Source organism: Ursus arctos, unplaced genomic scaffold, assembly GCF_023065955.2.
Source record: "Ursus arctos isolate Adak ecotype North America unplaced genomic scaffold, UrsArc2.0 scaffold_11, whole genome shotgun sequence".
NCBI lineage: Eukaryota > Metazoa > Chordata > Mammalia > Carnivora > Ursidae > Ursus > Ursus arctos.
The window spans coordinates 64,373,899-64,392,104 of record NW_026622775.1 but is presented as its reverse complement, the minus strand read 5'-3'; the positions used below and the strand labels follow the sequence as shown (position 1 = coordinate 64,392,104).

General features: G+C 45.7%; 1 protein-coding gene across 2 annotated transcripts in view; it reads right to left on the bottom strand.

Moving 5' to 3' along the window:
* The window catches only part of ZNF395 (zinc finger protein 395), a 44,211-nt gene that overhangs the window by 11,847 nt on the left and 14,158 nt on the right, over positions 1–18,206 (bottom strand). For both annotated transcript variants that reach the window (XM_026518929.4, XM_026518926.4), the window contains exons 2-3: positions 3,168–3,414; positions 1,582–1,814 (exon numbers count right to left, since the gene is read on the bottom strand). In XM_026518929.4, coding sequence (XP_026374714.2) covers positions 1,582–1,814; positions 3,168–3,401 — 467 coding nt within the window. In that variant the 5' untranslated portion in view covers positions 3,402–3,414. The remainder of the gene's footprint in view (positions 1–1,581; positions 1,815–3,167; positions 3,415–18,206) is intronic.

The window sequence follows — 18,206 nt, the reverse complement described above, 5'->3', positions numbered from 1 at the left end:
CTCCCCCAAATTCACATCAGACCTCTAACTGGGGGTTAAAGTGGAGAACTTTATTTGGGGGAAAGGAAGGGTGGAAGCCATAAAATCAACCATGGGCATAAAAGATGCCTGCTGGAATCGGAAAGCACTAAAATTACCTTCCTTTCCCCGTCTTCTATTTAAATTGAAGAGGGAGCCATTACACTAACCAGTTCTTTCCCCTCCCCTGAGAAAAATGATGAGGTATTCTGATAGCTTCTGAACCTAGTATACAAGCCAATGAGCAAGTAAACCAGAAACACTAAAATAAATCTCCTGGTGCAAATCTCAATGCTTTCCACAGCAGAGTTCTATAAAATTTTACATGTAATTTTTAAAAAATCCATATAAAGTTACATTATATGGAAGTAAACTTAGAGCTGTCTATAAGTTACTGTGAAAGTATGAAGTTATTCTGAAATCAAATTCTAGGTGGCTCATTTATTTCAAAGAATTGTATTAATTCATTCTTCACTATTCAGATCCACTGAAATATGCGGCTGGGCAATTAAACCAAGACTGGGAATATATCAAACAAATTAGCATCCCCTTTTTTGTGTGATCTTTGAGTATTTATTTCTACAGAAGAGCTAAACAATTTCTTTGCCAGCATTCCACTGAATTCACAATCAAATATTATTGCTCTGGTCTGGTCTGAAGACTCTGGATAGAACGTAACAGTAGTACCCACTGCACACACAGAAGAAGATGGGGAGTGGGACCTAACTGCTTGCTATAGAAGCCAAATCTCCACTAGCAGATTTTCCTTCTAGATCTTAAAAGATCAATGTACACCAGCATACATAATATAGAAATTAGGAGAGATATATAGATACAGATATATTCTCAGGGAAAAACTGTATTATAAAATTCTAAAGCAATATGTACATTCTTCACTCACCGATGGTTTTGAATATCTGAGCCAGGGGTCAGCAACCTGTGGGCTGTGGGCTAACATGTTCTGCTGCCTGTTTTTATATGGCTTGTAAGCAAAGAACAGCACAATTTTCATATGGTTTTGAAAATCAAAAGTATTATCTCTTGATATGTGACACATAAAAATTATAAAAAATTACAATCTGAGTGTCCATAGTAACGTTTTATTGGGGCACGACCGTGCCCCGTGTTTATGTATTGCCCGTGGCTTCTCTGACACCACCACAGCGAAGCTGAGTTGCCGGGATGAAAACTGTTTAGCTCACAAAACGACGAGATTTACTACCTGGCCCACTCAGAACAAGTTTGCGCATTCCAGATCTAAGCCATTTTTTCCTGTCATCATGAAAAACTACTAATTTTAATTTAAGAATGAAGGAGGGAAATAGTCCTTAGCCACACCAAAGATACACCACCATAATAGAGTTACAGGGAAGAAAAATGCCATTCTGGGGTTTTGGTTTTTTTCAGAGGATGCCCCCTCTCTGTATTCTATTTGTCCAATATCTTGACAACTAGACACCGAGGACTTTCACATTCCTTCTCCATCACAAGCCATCCCACAACCCCACACCTCACCACCCACATGACTTTCAGAGCCCAGAGCCCAGGTGCTCCCATACAAACCTCTTTGGGACATCAATGTTCCTGGAGACAGGCCTATAGCCTGGTGCCTGAGTTCCCTGCTCCGGAGGTGGTGCCTGGGGCATGGGGCCCTGCAGCTCAGCCAGCCACACTTCCTCTGCTTTACAGCAGATTTGTAACTTCTGATCCAAAAGCCAGACAGTCACCTTATCCTCTGCCCAGCTATGCTGCTCCACCAGTCCTGTGCACTCTTGGCCCCCATACCACACAAAAACCTGAGGGTGAGAAAAAGAGCAACGAGTGGTCAGACATGGTAGCTCTTACACCATATGCCCCCAGTTCTGAGAGCCGGGATCCACCAGCCACAGACAGCGTCCCTAACTCGTTTTTCATTCAAGCAGATGTTCCCAGGTGCCCACTTTCCTCCTGAGCACCCAAATTAGCCACAGTGGATCAGTTCTTCCCCAAACAGATCTTATAAACTCTCTAGATAGAGCAAAAGTGCCAGTTTCTGGAACTTTTTTCTGATCTTGAAATCCGTGTACAATTTAAGTTGGTAATATCTTGAAATAGACTGTTATAAGCATAAGATGTTTTCTGTAAGCTTCACGGTAACTAGAGAGAGAAAACCTCTAGTAGATACACAAAAGATAAAAAGAATCAAAGCATTTGACTAAAAAAAAAAAAATCAACAACTCACAAGGGAAGACAGCAAGAGAGGAAGAGAGGAAGAAAGGAACTATAAAACAGTGAGAAAACAATTAACAAAACAGGAAGTCTTACTTATCAATAATTACTTTAAATGTAAATGGATTAAATTCTCTAACCAAATGAATTTGGAATCTGTATCCATCCTCCCAATGTCTTGCTCTGTCTTGCCTTTGAAGTCCTATATATCTGCTGCCTGTATATATCTTCAACTATGACCTTGAATTGATCAACCCTGCATTTCTCCCTTCAGAGAATTCTAAGTCTACCTTGGGACAGATGGTAGGCATGGAGAAGTAGGCTGACCACTCTCAAGGGGTGCCTAGCAGTTGGCAGGTCACCTTATATCATGGGAAGAGGCCTGGACAACACAAGCCTCAGCAGGAAACAGAAGGCAGAGTCTCTATTTATGGGCCCTTGAGAAGGCAATACACTTGGACCTAGTGATTGTATCAGGTACAGGGGATGACTGGGCCCTCCCCACCAGGGGAGGGAACACTGGAAAAGGAAATCCAAATGTCATTCTGACTAAACACCTTTGCCTCTTGAAAATGTCTACAGGTAATTCAAAGATGCAATATTTTCTGTCTCTTACAAGCCTAAGATTCTTGTTTGGTCAAGTTGGAAATGGAGGCAGATTGAGAAACTGAGCCCCTGCCACTCTTTGAACTGAGGCTAAGTAGGCCTGCGTCTGAAATAACAGATGCCAGACAGCACTGTCATGGAGGAGCCCTGGGTCTGCTAATGATGGCCCATTCTCTAGGGAAGCCTGCTGCCAAAGGGCCCACACAGCTACAAGTAAAAGGTCTGTGCACAAACTGGTGCCCAGAGAGTTTCTGGTCTGCCACTCAGGGCACTGCTGGCCGGCCAGCCCCAAGCCTGGGGAGATCAGACACCTGTCCACACGGGGATCAACCTACCTTCTGCCCAGGCTGAAAGGCCACTTGCTGGAGGCCAGAGGTGCCAGGAGCCTTGAGGATTTCCTTGGGCTGCTCCTGGCAGGAAGTGTCCTTGGAGGCGAGGAAGGGCTGGGGAGCCACCCCTTCCAGCAGCTCAGTCTGAGGCTCTGAGGGTGGGGCAGCCCCAGGGGGCCCCAACACCCGGGCTCCCAGGAGAGACCGCTTCCCAAGGCGCCGAGACAGTACGCTGGCCATGCTTCTGCCTTTCCTGGGGAGGCAAAGGGACAGAGAGTCCTTTATTCATTATCTGGAGGAATCAGGAAGCTTTTAGAACAACGCCCTGCGTGCAGCAGGAGTCTGTAAGTATCCATTAAAGTAGATGAAACCGTTTTAAAGTAACTTCTACAACTCCTTTTCTTTTTACACAAGTAACAGCCACTCCTAGTAGGACATTTAGAAAATACTGATAAGCACTAAGAAAAACAAATCACTCAAGATGCTGCCTCCCAGAGATACCCAATCTTCCTACAGAACATTTCATGCTTTCTTCAGTGTGTGTGTGTGTGTGTGTGTGTGTGTGTGTGTGTACACACACACACACACACATATACCTTCTATAGCTGCAAAAATGGGATTATAGTTAGGTAAACTGAATTCTCGCTTAATAGCTTGCATAGGTTTTACTCTATCACTAAACGTTATTCAATAAAAACAATAAAAACACTTTTAGAAACCACACAGTATTTTCTTAGGCAGATGCATCACTGCTAACTTAACAAATCCTTTATTATTGTACCTGAGAGCTATGTCCCTCGTGGTGCTGTTTAATCTGCTCTGCCTGTAGGGAGCATCCTCTGAGCTCAACCCCTGCACACACATACCAAGGATGCTTCCTGGGGTCAGGTTCCTATACGTGACATCACTAAGTCAGAGCATGAGGACATTTGTCAGAGACTTGCAGATTCTCCAGCTGAGCCAGCTTCAAAGGTGCAAAGACCCACAGAAGTGAGCTAACTCTTCTCTCTTCATTTTACACTCGAAGAAACTAACGCTGAGAGCTTAAGTGACTTGTTCGCAGCAAGAAAAGTGGTCAGTGCCAGAGCCTGAAGGAGATCTGGTTTCTCGACTCCAGATCTGGTTCTCCTCACTGAATCAGAGTGGCCTGCACACTCTCTCCAACAGTACCTGGTGTCAGGCTACTCATGCACTAAGGGGTGACGGAACCACAGGACCACAGCCCTGACAGGACCGACGAAGACTATTCCAGGCCTAGGCGGGTTCATCCCACGATAAATAGGAGCTGTTGTGAGAAATGGTGTGTGTTATTTCAGAATACTCTAAGGCATCCCTGTACCCCCATTTATCATACTGCACAAAGCAGGGAACTGGGTAGCACTGGCCTTCCACACTTTAGAGAGGGAAAAGCAGGAAGGAGATTGAAACTGATGTTTCACAAGTCAAAATCCTGTGTGAGAGGAAGGGTTCTAAACACCCTGGCACTCAGCGAGCCCCAGGGCTGGGTGGGACCCTCAGGAGTTCTTTGGGCCCCTCCTTGACCATTCCAGAAAACAACAACTCTCTCTTCCAGACCCCTCAGCGATCTGAATCAGTCAACAAACTGACGGGAAATCCTTCCCCTGACCTGCAGCCTCCCTGCCAAGTGAGATGCAGGGAAAACACAGCGCTGGCCTCAGGCCACATGGGCAGTACCCACTCAGAGCCTGTTTCCTCATCTACAAATCACACCGCTAATACCCCCTCTCCAGCATCTTGGAGGAGCACAGGAGAACATGTCCATAGAAGCTCTTCACGGCCTGCAAAGCGTGACAGAAGTACAAACGGCACTGTTCGGATGAAGTCCACTCCAGTTCCAGATTCAGGGAAATGAACATTGTGGACACAGACTTCTACATAATTCTGTAACAGACTGAACTTTCTTATTCTTAAAAAGATGACGAGTGCTCCCTTTTTTCCCCATTGGGTAACAAGCCCTAACACCCGGGTGATCTGGACAGCTCAGCTCTGAACACCTCCAGTATATACATAGACGTTATGCTCGTACCTAATGCTTAGGAGCACTTCCTACATGCCGGACCCTATTCCAGAGGCTGTGCCGCCGTTCTCTTTCCTGCAGGTACCGTTTGCGTCATCCTTGTTCTCCTCTCAAAAAACCCCAAAGGCTCAGAGAGATTGAGACTTGACCAAGGTCAAAGCTGGTGAAAGGCCACGTCAGGGACCCCGGAATCTGACTTCAAAGTCTGTGTTTCTTAGGCGTACACCATGCTCGCCCACTCCTGTTTCCAAATACGCTTTGCGTAGAACCCATGACCTACAGCTTCTACCTCCCTACTCCTCATCTCCTTTGACTCCACTGACCTCCATCTCCACCACCTACGTCATGAACTGGCTTCATAAGGTACTGCCCAAATCCAAAGGGGCAAGCTTTGTGCTCACAAACCCCAACTACTCCCTCCTTCTTGGTTCCCCCAGCCTACTAGCTGCCCTTCTCACCACTCCTGAGAACTAACTGCCATTGGCGACCTAACGACATGGCAGACCTCTGCAGTCCCTTCATCTCCACAAATATGAATCCTTTGCTCCTGCGCAGGGCTCGAGGGGCAGATGCCTACCAGGGGGCCTGGCAACTCTCAGGCCTCTGTCTCTTGGCAGAAGAGGAGGACTCAGACCCAGCACTTCGCAAACTCAGGTGCCCTCCTTGTCTACAGCACTCATGACTCTTCAGCCATCCTGCGGTTCATTTCCTTGGGAGCCCTAGCACGTCCCTAATCTCCCCTGTTCCAGGTCCTCTCTTCCTTCCTACTCATTTATTCAGTTAATGTCTAGTTGAGGGATTGAAATGTGCAAAAGCACATTCCCCACTGCTGTGGTAAGTATAAAATACAAGGATTTTCATGGACCTCTACACCAATGTTATTTCTCTACCTGGAATGCCCCCCCCCCACAGGCTAACTCCACCCGTCTACAAAGTTTGGCATTTCAAGAGACTGTTCCAGTTTCATTTCTCCTGCCTCCCACCTCTTTTCCCCAGGCCACCCTCACACCAGAGGAAAACCATCACCACAGCTATGAATTCAGACCTGTTTTGAACAGTTCCACAAACCTTCTCTGCTTTTCACCCTTGTCCCAAAGTGCCTCAGGGCTTTGTTTGAGTCCCATGCTATCTCCACATCTCTCAGTCCTGGCCTCTTTCCAACCATTCCAGCAAATTATGCTAAGCAAACATCTCTACAGTAACAAAATACGAACAGGGAAAATAAGTTTAAAAGATAATAATAAAGCTGCAAATATTGAGGGGCGCCTGGGTGGCTCAATCGGTTGAACATCCGATTCTTAATTTTGGCTCAGTTTGTGATCTCAGGGTCGTGGGATAGAGACCCAGCTCAGCAGAGTCCGCTTCGGATTCTCTCTCCCTCTGCCCCTCCCCGCACTGTGCTCTAAATAAATAAATAAATAAATAAATAAATAAATAAATAAATAAGTAAAATCTTCAAAGTTGCAAATATTGAGAGAGAGTGTTTGGCTAGTATTTATAAATATTTTTTACTCCAAGCTTCAGACAGCACGGTATCAGAATCAGATGGAATCAGATAGCATGGTATCCTCACAACAATTTCCTTAGAAAGCAAAGAGCAGATAAGAAAAGGTGGGAGTCACAGCAGCCTATAGAGTTCCTGTTTAGCTGTCTGGTGACTTTACATTCAGTAACACTATTGGGAAGCTGTAACACTAAAAAGGAAGAAACATGTAAGGAGTAAATTCTTTACCACTAAAAAAAAAAAAAAAGTATATTCAAGCTAATTCCCTTTTAGAAACTCAGTCACCCCCACCTTCATCCTTGAAGCCTCTGGGCAGAAACAAGAGCCTGTGACTTTCAGGTTAATTTCAGGGGGCTCCAAAGAGCTAAAGGTAAAGCCGCAATGCCACTTGGAGACATCAGATGGCAGCACCCATCCATAGAAGAAAAAAAGAAAAAAACCAACGCTTTTCCTGACCAAAAAAACACAGTGGCCACCCCCACTTTCCACAGCAGGAAGTTTGAGGTTTCTACCACTGAAAATGAAGAAAGGACAGTATTTCCAAAATTCCTGGGCTTCCAGTCTTCAGATGGGGCCTGAAATATTTGGCTAACAGCCTCTGACGATGTTTTCATAAGCCTTTTTTCTTTTTAAATGTAAAGAACACTTTGCCCCTGGTTTGTGAACCCCATGCTTTCCAAAGCCTACTGCACTCGTGCAAAGCTGGTGAACCTGTGCGCTCCCAGCTTGCCCCCGTGTGCATTTGCTTTCATTCTCTGGCCTTTCTCCTTTAACTGGCTCAATTCCACTGAAATGCATTTTAGTATTTGATTTATTTATAGGATGCCCACATCTTAATTTTTAAAAGCAGAAGAGAAAAAAGGAAGGGAAACTGCCTTTATTAAGTACCGAGTAGGCACTAGCTTTCACAGATTGTACTTAATTAAATCCTCAGAAATGACTTGAGAGTGACGACAGTCTTCTATTTCTGATGAGGAAACTGAGCCCCAGGGAGGTTAGCTTGTGGAGGCTACATAAATAGGAACGAGCACTCTAGTAGGTGTGGGGTGTCTCAAAATACAACAATTAAGAGGCTTTTTATCTACATGGTATTTTTTTTCCTATGTAATGAACCTCAAGAGAAAAAACTAGCTCCCAATCCTACAAGTCTCTTCCATTTCCTTGTGCACTTTCCTTCCTTGAAAATATCTTCTCCACTTAGCCTGCTACCTACAAAATAAAGGTCAAGGTTTAGTGTGACCCTGTTAACAGTCCAAGCCACTGTTAATCATTTAGTGGTTCAGGAAGACCTTTACACATATCCTGCCTCTCAGAGGGCACAAAGAGATAATGTGACGATCCCAAAAGTTAAGGAAAATTTTAGCTAAGTTCATACTGGGGATTGATAGCATGGAAGCGAAGAATACCAATCTAGACTAAATACAGACTGGGTAGCATTGCCAGGGGTGAGTCGATGCCTTTCGTGTGTTTGCCAGTATACTCATTATTTTATGGACATGGCTTTATGCACAACAGGACCAACGGAGTCCTTCAGTGACTCAGAAATGAACCTAGCACCTACAGAGGTCTGTCACGCAGGTGGCTGAAGGGCCCAGAGTAACTCCAGACCTAGAGTGACTTGCCAGGATCACCTGTTACTTTACATCTCCGGTGGAGCGTCCACCCTCCCTCCTAGCACGCTTCTATCAGTCTAACAATAGCCTCCTTCAAACCCCTCTTTCCTCATCTCTACTTCTATTTATTCTCCATTTGGTTTCTTTCTTGGGAGCTATCAGTGGTCCCTATAAACAGCTATCCCCTAATTTGCTATAGGGTTCTAGTGTAGCAAAGAGAAATCAAGAAACCTCTCTTTCAAAGTAACAATAACAGTGTTTCAACATGTAGCCCAACCCCCCCTTTATGAAGTTACTTATGGAATTCCTTGACCGAGGCATAAACATATGCTTAAAAAGCCTTCCCAGCTGACAGTTTTAAGGGGATCCTGAACCTTCTTGTGCTTCTCACCCATGCTGTTGTCACTAAAAGGTTAGAGTGGCCACCCTTGTATTTTGGTCAGTGTCCAAAAGGGGTTAACCTCAGCAAACATCTTCTGATGTACTAATAGCCCGTAATGAGGACATCTGCCATCAGTTAGATAACTGGAACAGACAAAATAGGAAAACAACCCCTTTCTGTGGTTCTGAGTTGCAAATTGCTATGGGACATGTGACTGTGGCTGGACAAACACCTGTCTCAGCACACGTGCGTGCGGTGTTCACGTGCTCATGCACAATGGCCGCTCTCCCCTCCCACCCAAGGACACTGCAGCAAGCCAGGGCCTCACCTAGTGGCACCTCCAGGAGGCAGGTCATAAGTCAACATGATTCGACATACACCTAATGGGGTGTCTTGGGGGATGGTGGCGTTGTTGAAAGAGAGTGAAGTTTGGAATAAGACTCCCATTTGTTAAATCTTGGTACTTGCTGCCCCTCTAATGAACAATTTATGGACATGGGGAGGGACACCAACCCTCTGCCACGAGTTTCGGGTCCCCTACTGAACCTCAGCTTTCTATTTTGTGATCTCCACTAGGTAACTACTACACAGAACAACAGCTGGAGTTTTTAGTTCTTTGGCTAATATTTTGCATATGATTCTTAGCCTCTTATCAGAAAGCTAATTTTTTTCCTTTAAAAGCTATAAAGTTTAAACGTAAAAATTTTTTTCAGTGTGATTGTCTAAGCTCATCCAAAGGTCAAAATGTTGTAGCGAACCACAGCTACTATTCTATAACAGATCTCGTCGGGGTACAGGCTTCCCAGACAGTTCATTCTTCCGCAATGCCAGGGTGACCTCTGTGGGGAGATGCCTTGTGCATTTACAGCATACTTATGATCGTGTGCGAATATGTCCGTGGTCCTCTTAGTTTGCAGGTCACCATTTGAACCCTGGCAGAAGCAAGTGGCCATACCCATGTCACCACCCAAACACCGCCTGGCGGTTTTCAAGCTTTATTTATTTATTTATTTATTTATTTATTTATTTATTTATTTATTTATTTTTCTGGGATGTCTGCCCCAGAAAAAGTAAAGAAATACTCACTTCACTGGGCATACATTGACCTTTCTTCCCAGAAGCCTCTGCCCAGCCTGGCTTTTGACAGAACCCCCTCCAAGAGTGGCCAAGGGCCTAAGCTAAAACTTTTAGACCCCTCAAGTTATTTATCAGGCCCTATGACACCATTCCAAAATGTGGTGTGTGCATTTTAGATTTTCACAATACAAGCTTAAGATATACAGCACCGAGCATGTTAGTGATTGACTCGATATCAACATTTCTAAATCAGCTGTTCGAAAAATGACTATTTGGATTCTCAGGGCATTCTAATTATCATCTTTTTCTGTAGGTTTTTAAAAGCTGGATCACACTGCATCCGTGTATAATGGTTCAGACTATCAGTAAAACTAAAATTACAGACTATCAAGATTGACAGGGACCTTAAAGGTTGCCCACCCCCATCCAGGGCTGGAATCCTCGCCACAGCATCCCCTATAAGTGAGTACCCAGCCTTCCCATTATTGTGAGTAATAGATGTAATAGGATAATGGAAGGAAAAAATAAAGGTCCCAAATAGCAGTGCTATTTTCATATTCCAGCAGATGGGCCATAGAAATAGGTCATCTGATCTGGTTACACTGAATTTTCTCCAGCAAATACTAAATGACCCTGATCAGTCAACACTTTTGTCGGTCTGACTGCACAACCAACAGTCAGTCAAGTAAAAGAGACCATTCTGTCTGCACTGCCAGCAGGGAAGGAAAGCTGTTTTCACAGTTCTACCCAGGAACAAGCGCACTTCCCCTTCCTTCACACCCAGCTCCCCATTCGCTTTCAAAACCACCGCGGTGCCCTCGGTGCATTGCCCTTCCCTGCATACACTGCTCTGCATTAAACAAGACAATTCTTAGGCCAGTGCTTGGCACATGGGTAGGCTCAGTAATCTGTTTCTACTTGTTCCAGTAGGACTGCATCTCCCTTAGGCGGTAAGCACCTTGAGGACACAGACCAAATCTTGCTTATCCCATCAGATTGAAGACTGACTGATTGATTGACTGATTGATTTCAGACTTAGGATTTTAAATGGATGATATACCTATGGGTGAGGAGAGCCCCAGATCCCAAAAAAAAAAATGTGTTTTAAGGAATAATACGTGCTGCTTGCCCTAAAATGAAGATAGGTTATCAAAAGCAAAGGTAGAGTTTTAGTGTTCAAACTCAGTTCTGAGACTGCAGTGTTTTCTTGAAAACAGGCAGAGAATTCTATATAAGGAAGCAGGCAGAGGTAAAACATGCTTACAAATGTGCCGTGTGAGGTAGAGAGTTGCTGTAGCACCGGGTTTGTGCATGCATGGGAGGAAGGGAGAGCACGCACACACACGTGTACGTGTGTGCATGCACTGTGGTTAAACCTGATCTGAACTGTGCTAAAACTATGTGAGCGTTCCAGAAGGAGGCGGGGAGATGAGCGATTGCTGACTTGGCATTTTACCCAGAGCCCAGCAGGAGGGAGGAAACCAGGAGCTGAGTATCTCCTGGAGAATGAGCCCAGAGAACTAAGAGTTCTCCCCAGCAGTTTTTAAAGGAAGCATACAACAGACCTGCTCATTGACTCAAACCACCAAGGACTGTTTGAATGGCTCTTGGGTTTCCACTCACTTTAACACACACATTTGGCACACTCCCGACAACTCAAGAAAATATGGAGGGACAATCCCCATTTTACACCTCAGAAAACTGAGGTTCCTCAAGGTCGTTTATTTGCCCAAGCTAACAAGCTGTGGTGTCTGCAGCTTTCCCGGATCTTCCCTGATGTAGTTCTGTCTTCTCCACAAGTGGAGACCCAGCAGCAGGACAGGGGCTCAGGGCGGAGGGCTCTGGAGTTCACAGGCCCCCATACCTTCCCACAACCTTGTCTGGTCCTCCTAGGACTGTGAGGAAGAAAGTGTGAGTTTCACTGGGAAGAAGGGATCTATTAGAAGCACTTATGGTAATGAAAAGCATGAGCTGCAAGAAAACCACCACCCCCAAAAATATAAAACATGGAGGTGAGAATTTAAAAAGCCTAACAATCCATTAGCATAAGGCCCTGAGTAGCACACCTGCCAGAAAGGGAAGTTTGTGCACTAATGATGCCCAAGGTGCCAATCCCGAGACAAAAAAAAAAAGGCTTTCTGATGTTCTTGCTTAGGAAGGCAGAGAAATACACTCCCTCTATATTTTTTTTCCATTTAAGTGGTTAAAGTAGAAACTATTTGGAATTCAACAGTCAGTTGAATGAATAATCACATTCCCTAAAGACAATCTACAGAACAAGGAAAAAAAGTATTTGCAAACCATATATCTGATAAGGGGTTAGTAACCAAAACATATAAAGAACTCATACAACTCAAGAGCGAGCAAACAGACAAAATCCTCAAACTACCCAATTAAAAATGGGCAATGGACCCAAATAGACATTTCTCCAAAGAAGATACACAGAAGGCCAATGGGCACATGAAAAGATGGTCAGCATCGCTCCTCATCAGGGAAATGCAAAGTAAAACCACGGTGAGATATCACCTCACACCTGTCAGAAGAGCCATCCTCAAAAAGACAAGAGGTAACAAATGCCGGCAAGGATGGGAAGGAAGGGGAGCCCTCGTGTACTGCTGGTGGGAACGCAAACTGGTGCAGCCGCTGCGGAAGACAGGGTGGAGGTTCCTCACCAATTAGAAACAGAACTACCCTATGATCCAGGAATTCCACTTCTAGCAATTCATCCAAAGGTAAAGAAAACATTAACTCAAACAGATATCTGCACCCGCACGGTCACGGCGGCATTATAATAGCTAAGAAACAACCTAAGTGTCCATCGACGGATGAATAAAAAAGATGTATGTATATACCACGGAATATTATTCGGCCATGAAAAATGAGGAAATCCCACCATTTACAACAACACGGACAGACCCTGAAGGCATTTTGGTAAGTGAAATAAGTCAGAGAGAGAAAGACAAATACTGTATGATCTCACTTACATGTGGAATCTAAAAAAACCAAAGCAAAACAAACAAACAAGCGAACAAAAACTCATAGAAAAAGAGATCAGACCTGTGGTTACCAGAGGCAGGGGGACGGTGGGGCGGGGAATCTGAGGAAGGTAGTCAAGAGACACAAAGTTCCAGTGATAAGACACAAAGTACACGGGATATGGTGTCCAACACTATGACTGGAGCTACCACTGCTGTGTGATCTATAGCAAAGGTGTCAGGAGAAAAATCCTGAGAGCACTCATCCCAAGAACACTTTTCTCCCTTTCTTCTTTCTTTTCTTTTTATTGAATCGGAATGAGTAGATGTTAGCTGAACCTGTTGTGATAATCATTTCACAAAATACGTAAATCAACCCATCGTGCTGTATGCTTTAAACTTACGCAGTGATATATATCCGTTGTTTCTCAATAAAACTGGAAAAAATCATAATCACAGTTCTTGGCAATGCTAAATAAACAGACAGTGGGGCTCATAAGGAGGTTGAGAGCCCTGCTGACTTGCCTGGCCGGAATGCACAGGTTAATAAAGGGCAGGAGCCCTTTCCTGCCATGGATCATCAGAGCACACAGGGCTTCAGGTGCCCAAGAAAGGTGCCACCTGGTCTGGGGGTGGGCCAGCAGTGTGAGACCCCAAATTAAAGATAAGAAACCATGCACATGCAGACAAGATTGGTCAACTTAGAGACACCTAACCCAGAAATCAAACAAGTGAGGACAGGGACCAGGGTGCTACCCAAATACCCCTCAGGAATCCATAGTTCATCTGGGAGGCACCCGTCTAATATGTACGTTAATGGGAAGTAAGCTGTGACCTTGGAAATAATAAATCACAAGAACCATGTGATGCTGGCATGCCAGAATACTGTCGTGGCTGAAAGCATTTAAATCTTTAAATAGGAGCTGGACACCAGAATTTGCTCTAAGACCAGAGTGGCTGACTGGCCAGAAGGGGGGAGCCAGACCTCTACAGGCCAACTTTTAATCCAACTTTTCCCTTTATTCCCCCTCCCCAATTCATGTTTTCTGTTTCCGGATGGGGGGCAGCCCCTCGCCCTGTCCCTCTATCGTCTTCTCCTGGGAGACTCTGCTCCGAGAGGGGAGCATTCCTCCAATACCAGTGGGAGTGCTTCCAATCCCCCGAGAATGCCATGGCTGAGAGGGGGAAAGGCTGGACGATGCCGACAGGGCTGAACCTGGCTCATCAAAATGGACAGCCAGCCTGTGCAGGAGAAGCCAAGCCAAGGCACACACTGCAGGGGCACTTCTCTAGGGAAAGAACGGACCGTAGACAGGGAGGTGAGCCGGTCACCTCCACCTGTGTGACTTGGGACACTCAGCCACCATCTTGGAGGCTCAATTTCCTGCCTCACCTGGGAAAAATGAGAAACATACCCAGCATCTGGAAGGCACTCGACAGATGTGTTCCCTTGCCCTAGTCCCTTACTCTAGACGGGTGCTAGGTAGCTACGTAATGTCAACAGGCCACACTGAATGCTCAGCTGCCACCGTCACGCTGGCAGCTGGGAATCGCAGTTAGCAAAGGACAGTCAACAAGAACCAGTAATACAACTACTGACTCCAAAGTAAACCACGGGTGAGCCACTAATTAATGGAAATCACAACAAAACTGATTTCAGCAGGATTGGGGGAACCGAGAAGTCCCCCATATTCCATTTGGAGGCCTATTGGCCACAATGAATCAACCCCAGCGATCAGTGCTTTGAGTTCAACACCCAGCCAGACAGCTTCGCCCCTGCAGTTCAAAGTCAGGACCCGGGCCACTGCCCATCTCCCACGTGACCTGGCCCCTGCTCTGCTCCCCCAAGCCAACTCTCTTTTGGTGCCCTGCCCAGGGTGGTTCGAGGCCTGCTGCCAAAGCTCCCTGAGGCGGAACCCGACCAGCCTCTCTGAGCAACCTCCAGTGGCGGCCTCCCAAATCTGTACCCCGCCCACAGACACTTCAGTCTCGGGTTCCAGCTGTCCCAGATCTGGACCAGGCCCACACCATGCAGCCCCGCACGGGACTCACCGGAGACCCAGGGAGAGGGGCACCCAGAACAAAACCTGCTGATGTTCAACACAGGGGCCCGGCTCCTACCGACAAATGGAGCAGAATAATGAAGAAGCCTAAGCTTCAGCCCCCGCCTTTAAAGACCATTAGGCCGCATGGAGCGCCCACCTGGATCACGCATCCAGCACTTGTTTCTAAAAGCACTTAAGATCCTCCAGGGCTACATTCATATATCTATGCTGTATAATTAGATGAATGAATCAGAATTTGCTTCTTTCAGGAAAAGGCAAAAACCATCCAGCACTCTGACACTGAAGCGTGATGAAAAGACGGTTTTCAGGATGAAGCTCATAAAGTTCAATGAATGTGCATGTTAAAATTTTAAGTGTTTGACATAAGTTAATTAAGCCGAGATAAAGTATGTTATAAATCTAAAAAAAAAAAAATCATCTGCTGGGTGACTGGAGGGTGAGAGAGACAGACGCATTTCCCCAGAAAACAGAAAGTCAGCCTAAGTGAAGGGACGAGAGACACCATAAAGGAAGACTGTTTAAATACACAGTGAAAAATGAACACCATGGGAGAGGGGCTGACCCAAAGCACAACCACTAAGGGGGTACCATTCCCTGGAGAGGGCCGTTTCAGGAATCTTCACGCCCCAACAACTACAGGGCTGAGGCTGAGTTCAAAGACAAAACAGAGGCAGAGAAACTGGCTGAATGAGTGGTCACCCCAGTCTTGGCCCGGGATCTTGGGGTGTCCACTCTTGAATGCGCTCTCTGAAATGGACAGGCTAACGGCATTGGGCAGAGTGTGCTCACTGGTGAGGAGGTTCTAAGCCAAAGTGACAAATAAATGTGGAACAATCACAGAGACCAGATGGCTCACGCTCCTGAGTTTTGAGAGAAGTGAAGGATGAAATCAGAGCTCAGTGGGCCAAGACACACAGGCCGTGGTTACACGGGGCCGGGGAGCTCCTGCCTGCCTCAAGGACAATCAAGGAGGCCACCCCCTATCAGGCTGGCAGGTAGACTATACTTAGTTCGGGGCCAACAGAGGACTAGAACCTTTTGAGGGAAAAGGCACTGCCGTGTGCACCAGAAACAAAACTGCATCTACTTCATTTGAACTGTTACAGAATAAACCAGCAAGAGAAAAAGAGGGGATCTTCTCTGTAATAAACAGCCTTTCAAAGACTGATGTTGCTTCAGGAAGGTTCCAATAGCTGTTATTTGCCAAAGCCTTAGGTGCCAGTCACTTGCTAAGCATTTCATGTACTGTATCACATTTCATCCCTCACAATAATCCCACGGGAGAAGGACCATCATCTTCTCCATTTTACAGATGAAGACACTGAGGCTCACAGAGGAGCAGTCATATGCCCGAGGCCACAGAGCCAGGAAGCGAGGGAACGGAGATATGAGCTCAGCTATGTCTGATTCCAGAAGCTATGCTCTTTCTACTGTATTATGCAGGAAACCTATGCATCGAGGAAGAGGAGGAAGAGGCTAGACTCAGTGACCTCTTACAGAGGCTCCTTGTTAGTAAAAACTCGAGTCACTGAGAGGTTAATGTGGTGGTGGTGGTTTGGGCACGGAAGAGGAAATGAAATGGGCATTGTGAGAGCAAAGTATCAAGTGTGGGGCTCACCCAGGGTTAGGACTAAAATTATCCTTATTTAACACTTTTATAAATACCCCCAAGAGAATGCAGAATGAAAGAGTCAGGGCTGCAAACGAACTCTTAACCTCCCAATGTGTGACCTTGGGCAAATCGCCTCGCCATTCTGTGCCTCAGCTTCCTCACCTATGAGGAAAACTGGCTCCTACTCAAAGGACAAACTGGGGCTTTAAGGAAGCAATGCAGCTTTGTTTTCAATAGTCTCTTGGTTTTAAAGGATCCCCAAGCTCCTCTTCCTGGAGATTCTTATTTGCTGGGTCTGACAGAGAAGCCTAGGGAAAAAATGAAAAAAATGCACCTCAGGTACTAATAAGCACCATCCCTTCCTTGCAGAGTAACTGATACACGACAGCCAGGAAAAACAGAACAGAAAAAAGGCACTAGGGGCACCTGGGTGGCTCAGTCGGTTAAGCGTCTGCCTTCGGCTCAGGTCCTGATCCCAGATCCTGGGATCAAGCCCCATGTCCAGCTGGGCTCTCTGCTCAGCAGGGAGTCTGCTTCTCCCTCTCCCTCTGCCCCTCCCCCTGCTCATGCTCGCTCTCTCTCAAATAAATAAAACTCCCTAAAAAAAAAAAAAAGAAAAAAGAAAAGAAAAAAGGCACTAAACTGAGTAGTGATAAGCCAAACTTACGGGACGATTACAAGGGAAACTTTGAACAAATAGGAGGAAAAGCAGCCAGTAAATTCCAACAATGACAAGGGCAATATAACACATTTAAGGAAAAAACAATCAAGACCATGTGAAAGCTCTGGGGCAACAGTCAGAACCCCATAAAAGGACTTCGATGTCACTGTAGATCAGACTGTCATAGTACTGTGGTCACCAAGGGCAAAAGACAGACGGACAAACTGTCTTGTCCAGCACCACTGCGAGAGTACTAAAAACAAACACACTGACCACCTACAACCCCCCTGAATAAAACTAGAGATTCGTCCACACTGAGAGCACTGGCTGCCACCCACCAAGAGAGACAATTTGTAAAACCAGAGGGCAGTTACCTAAATGGGCTGTGCGATGGAGCAGGCATGCTAAGAAGGCCAGAAAGACCAAGGCCAGCAAGGCCCTGAGATAAGGTAGGGTGCCAACTTTGTCACCAAATCCTGAAATGACAGAAGAGGTACCTTCTGTTGACACTCAAGGGAGACCAGAGGAGGAGATGCCTCAACACCCCCAAAAGAAGGCTATGTAAATGCATCACTGAGTTTGGACAAGAGATTTAATGCAACAGGGGGGACCCCCCTGGGCTCAGAACCAGAACCGTTTGCTTAACGTCTGCGTAAGGGATCTGAAGGCAAATACATGTGTAATAATTATGGCTGCAAAGTGCCCTGCCTCTCACCAGTGAGGTGAACAGCAGCACCAGCATGTGCCTTCAAGAAAGACACAGCCAAATCCTCCCTCACCACACTGGCTCCTAAAAGCATGGATCTGGCCTGACACGACGAATTTTCATGATTTCCAGGAGTTCTCGGAAATCCAGAGATGATGGCAAGAAGTGTAAATACAGAGAGACACACATCACCCTTCTCCAAATAAAATGAAACTGTTAATAAAAGTAACATGACAGAGCTCTAGATTTTTTTTTTTTAAGAACACTAAAATGCTTCCAAATGTGCCTCACCCTTGGCTTGAGCATTTAAGCCACACTTGGAATTCTAAAGATGTCACAGAGAAGAATTACAGATGCACTGAAGGTCTCCAGTTTGGAAATGAACTGGATTTAAAACTCACCATCCAGAGT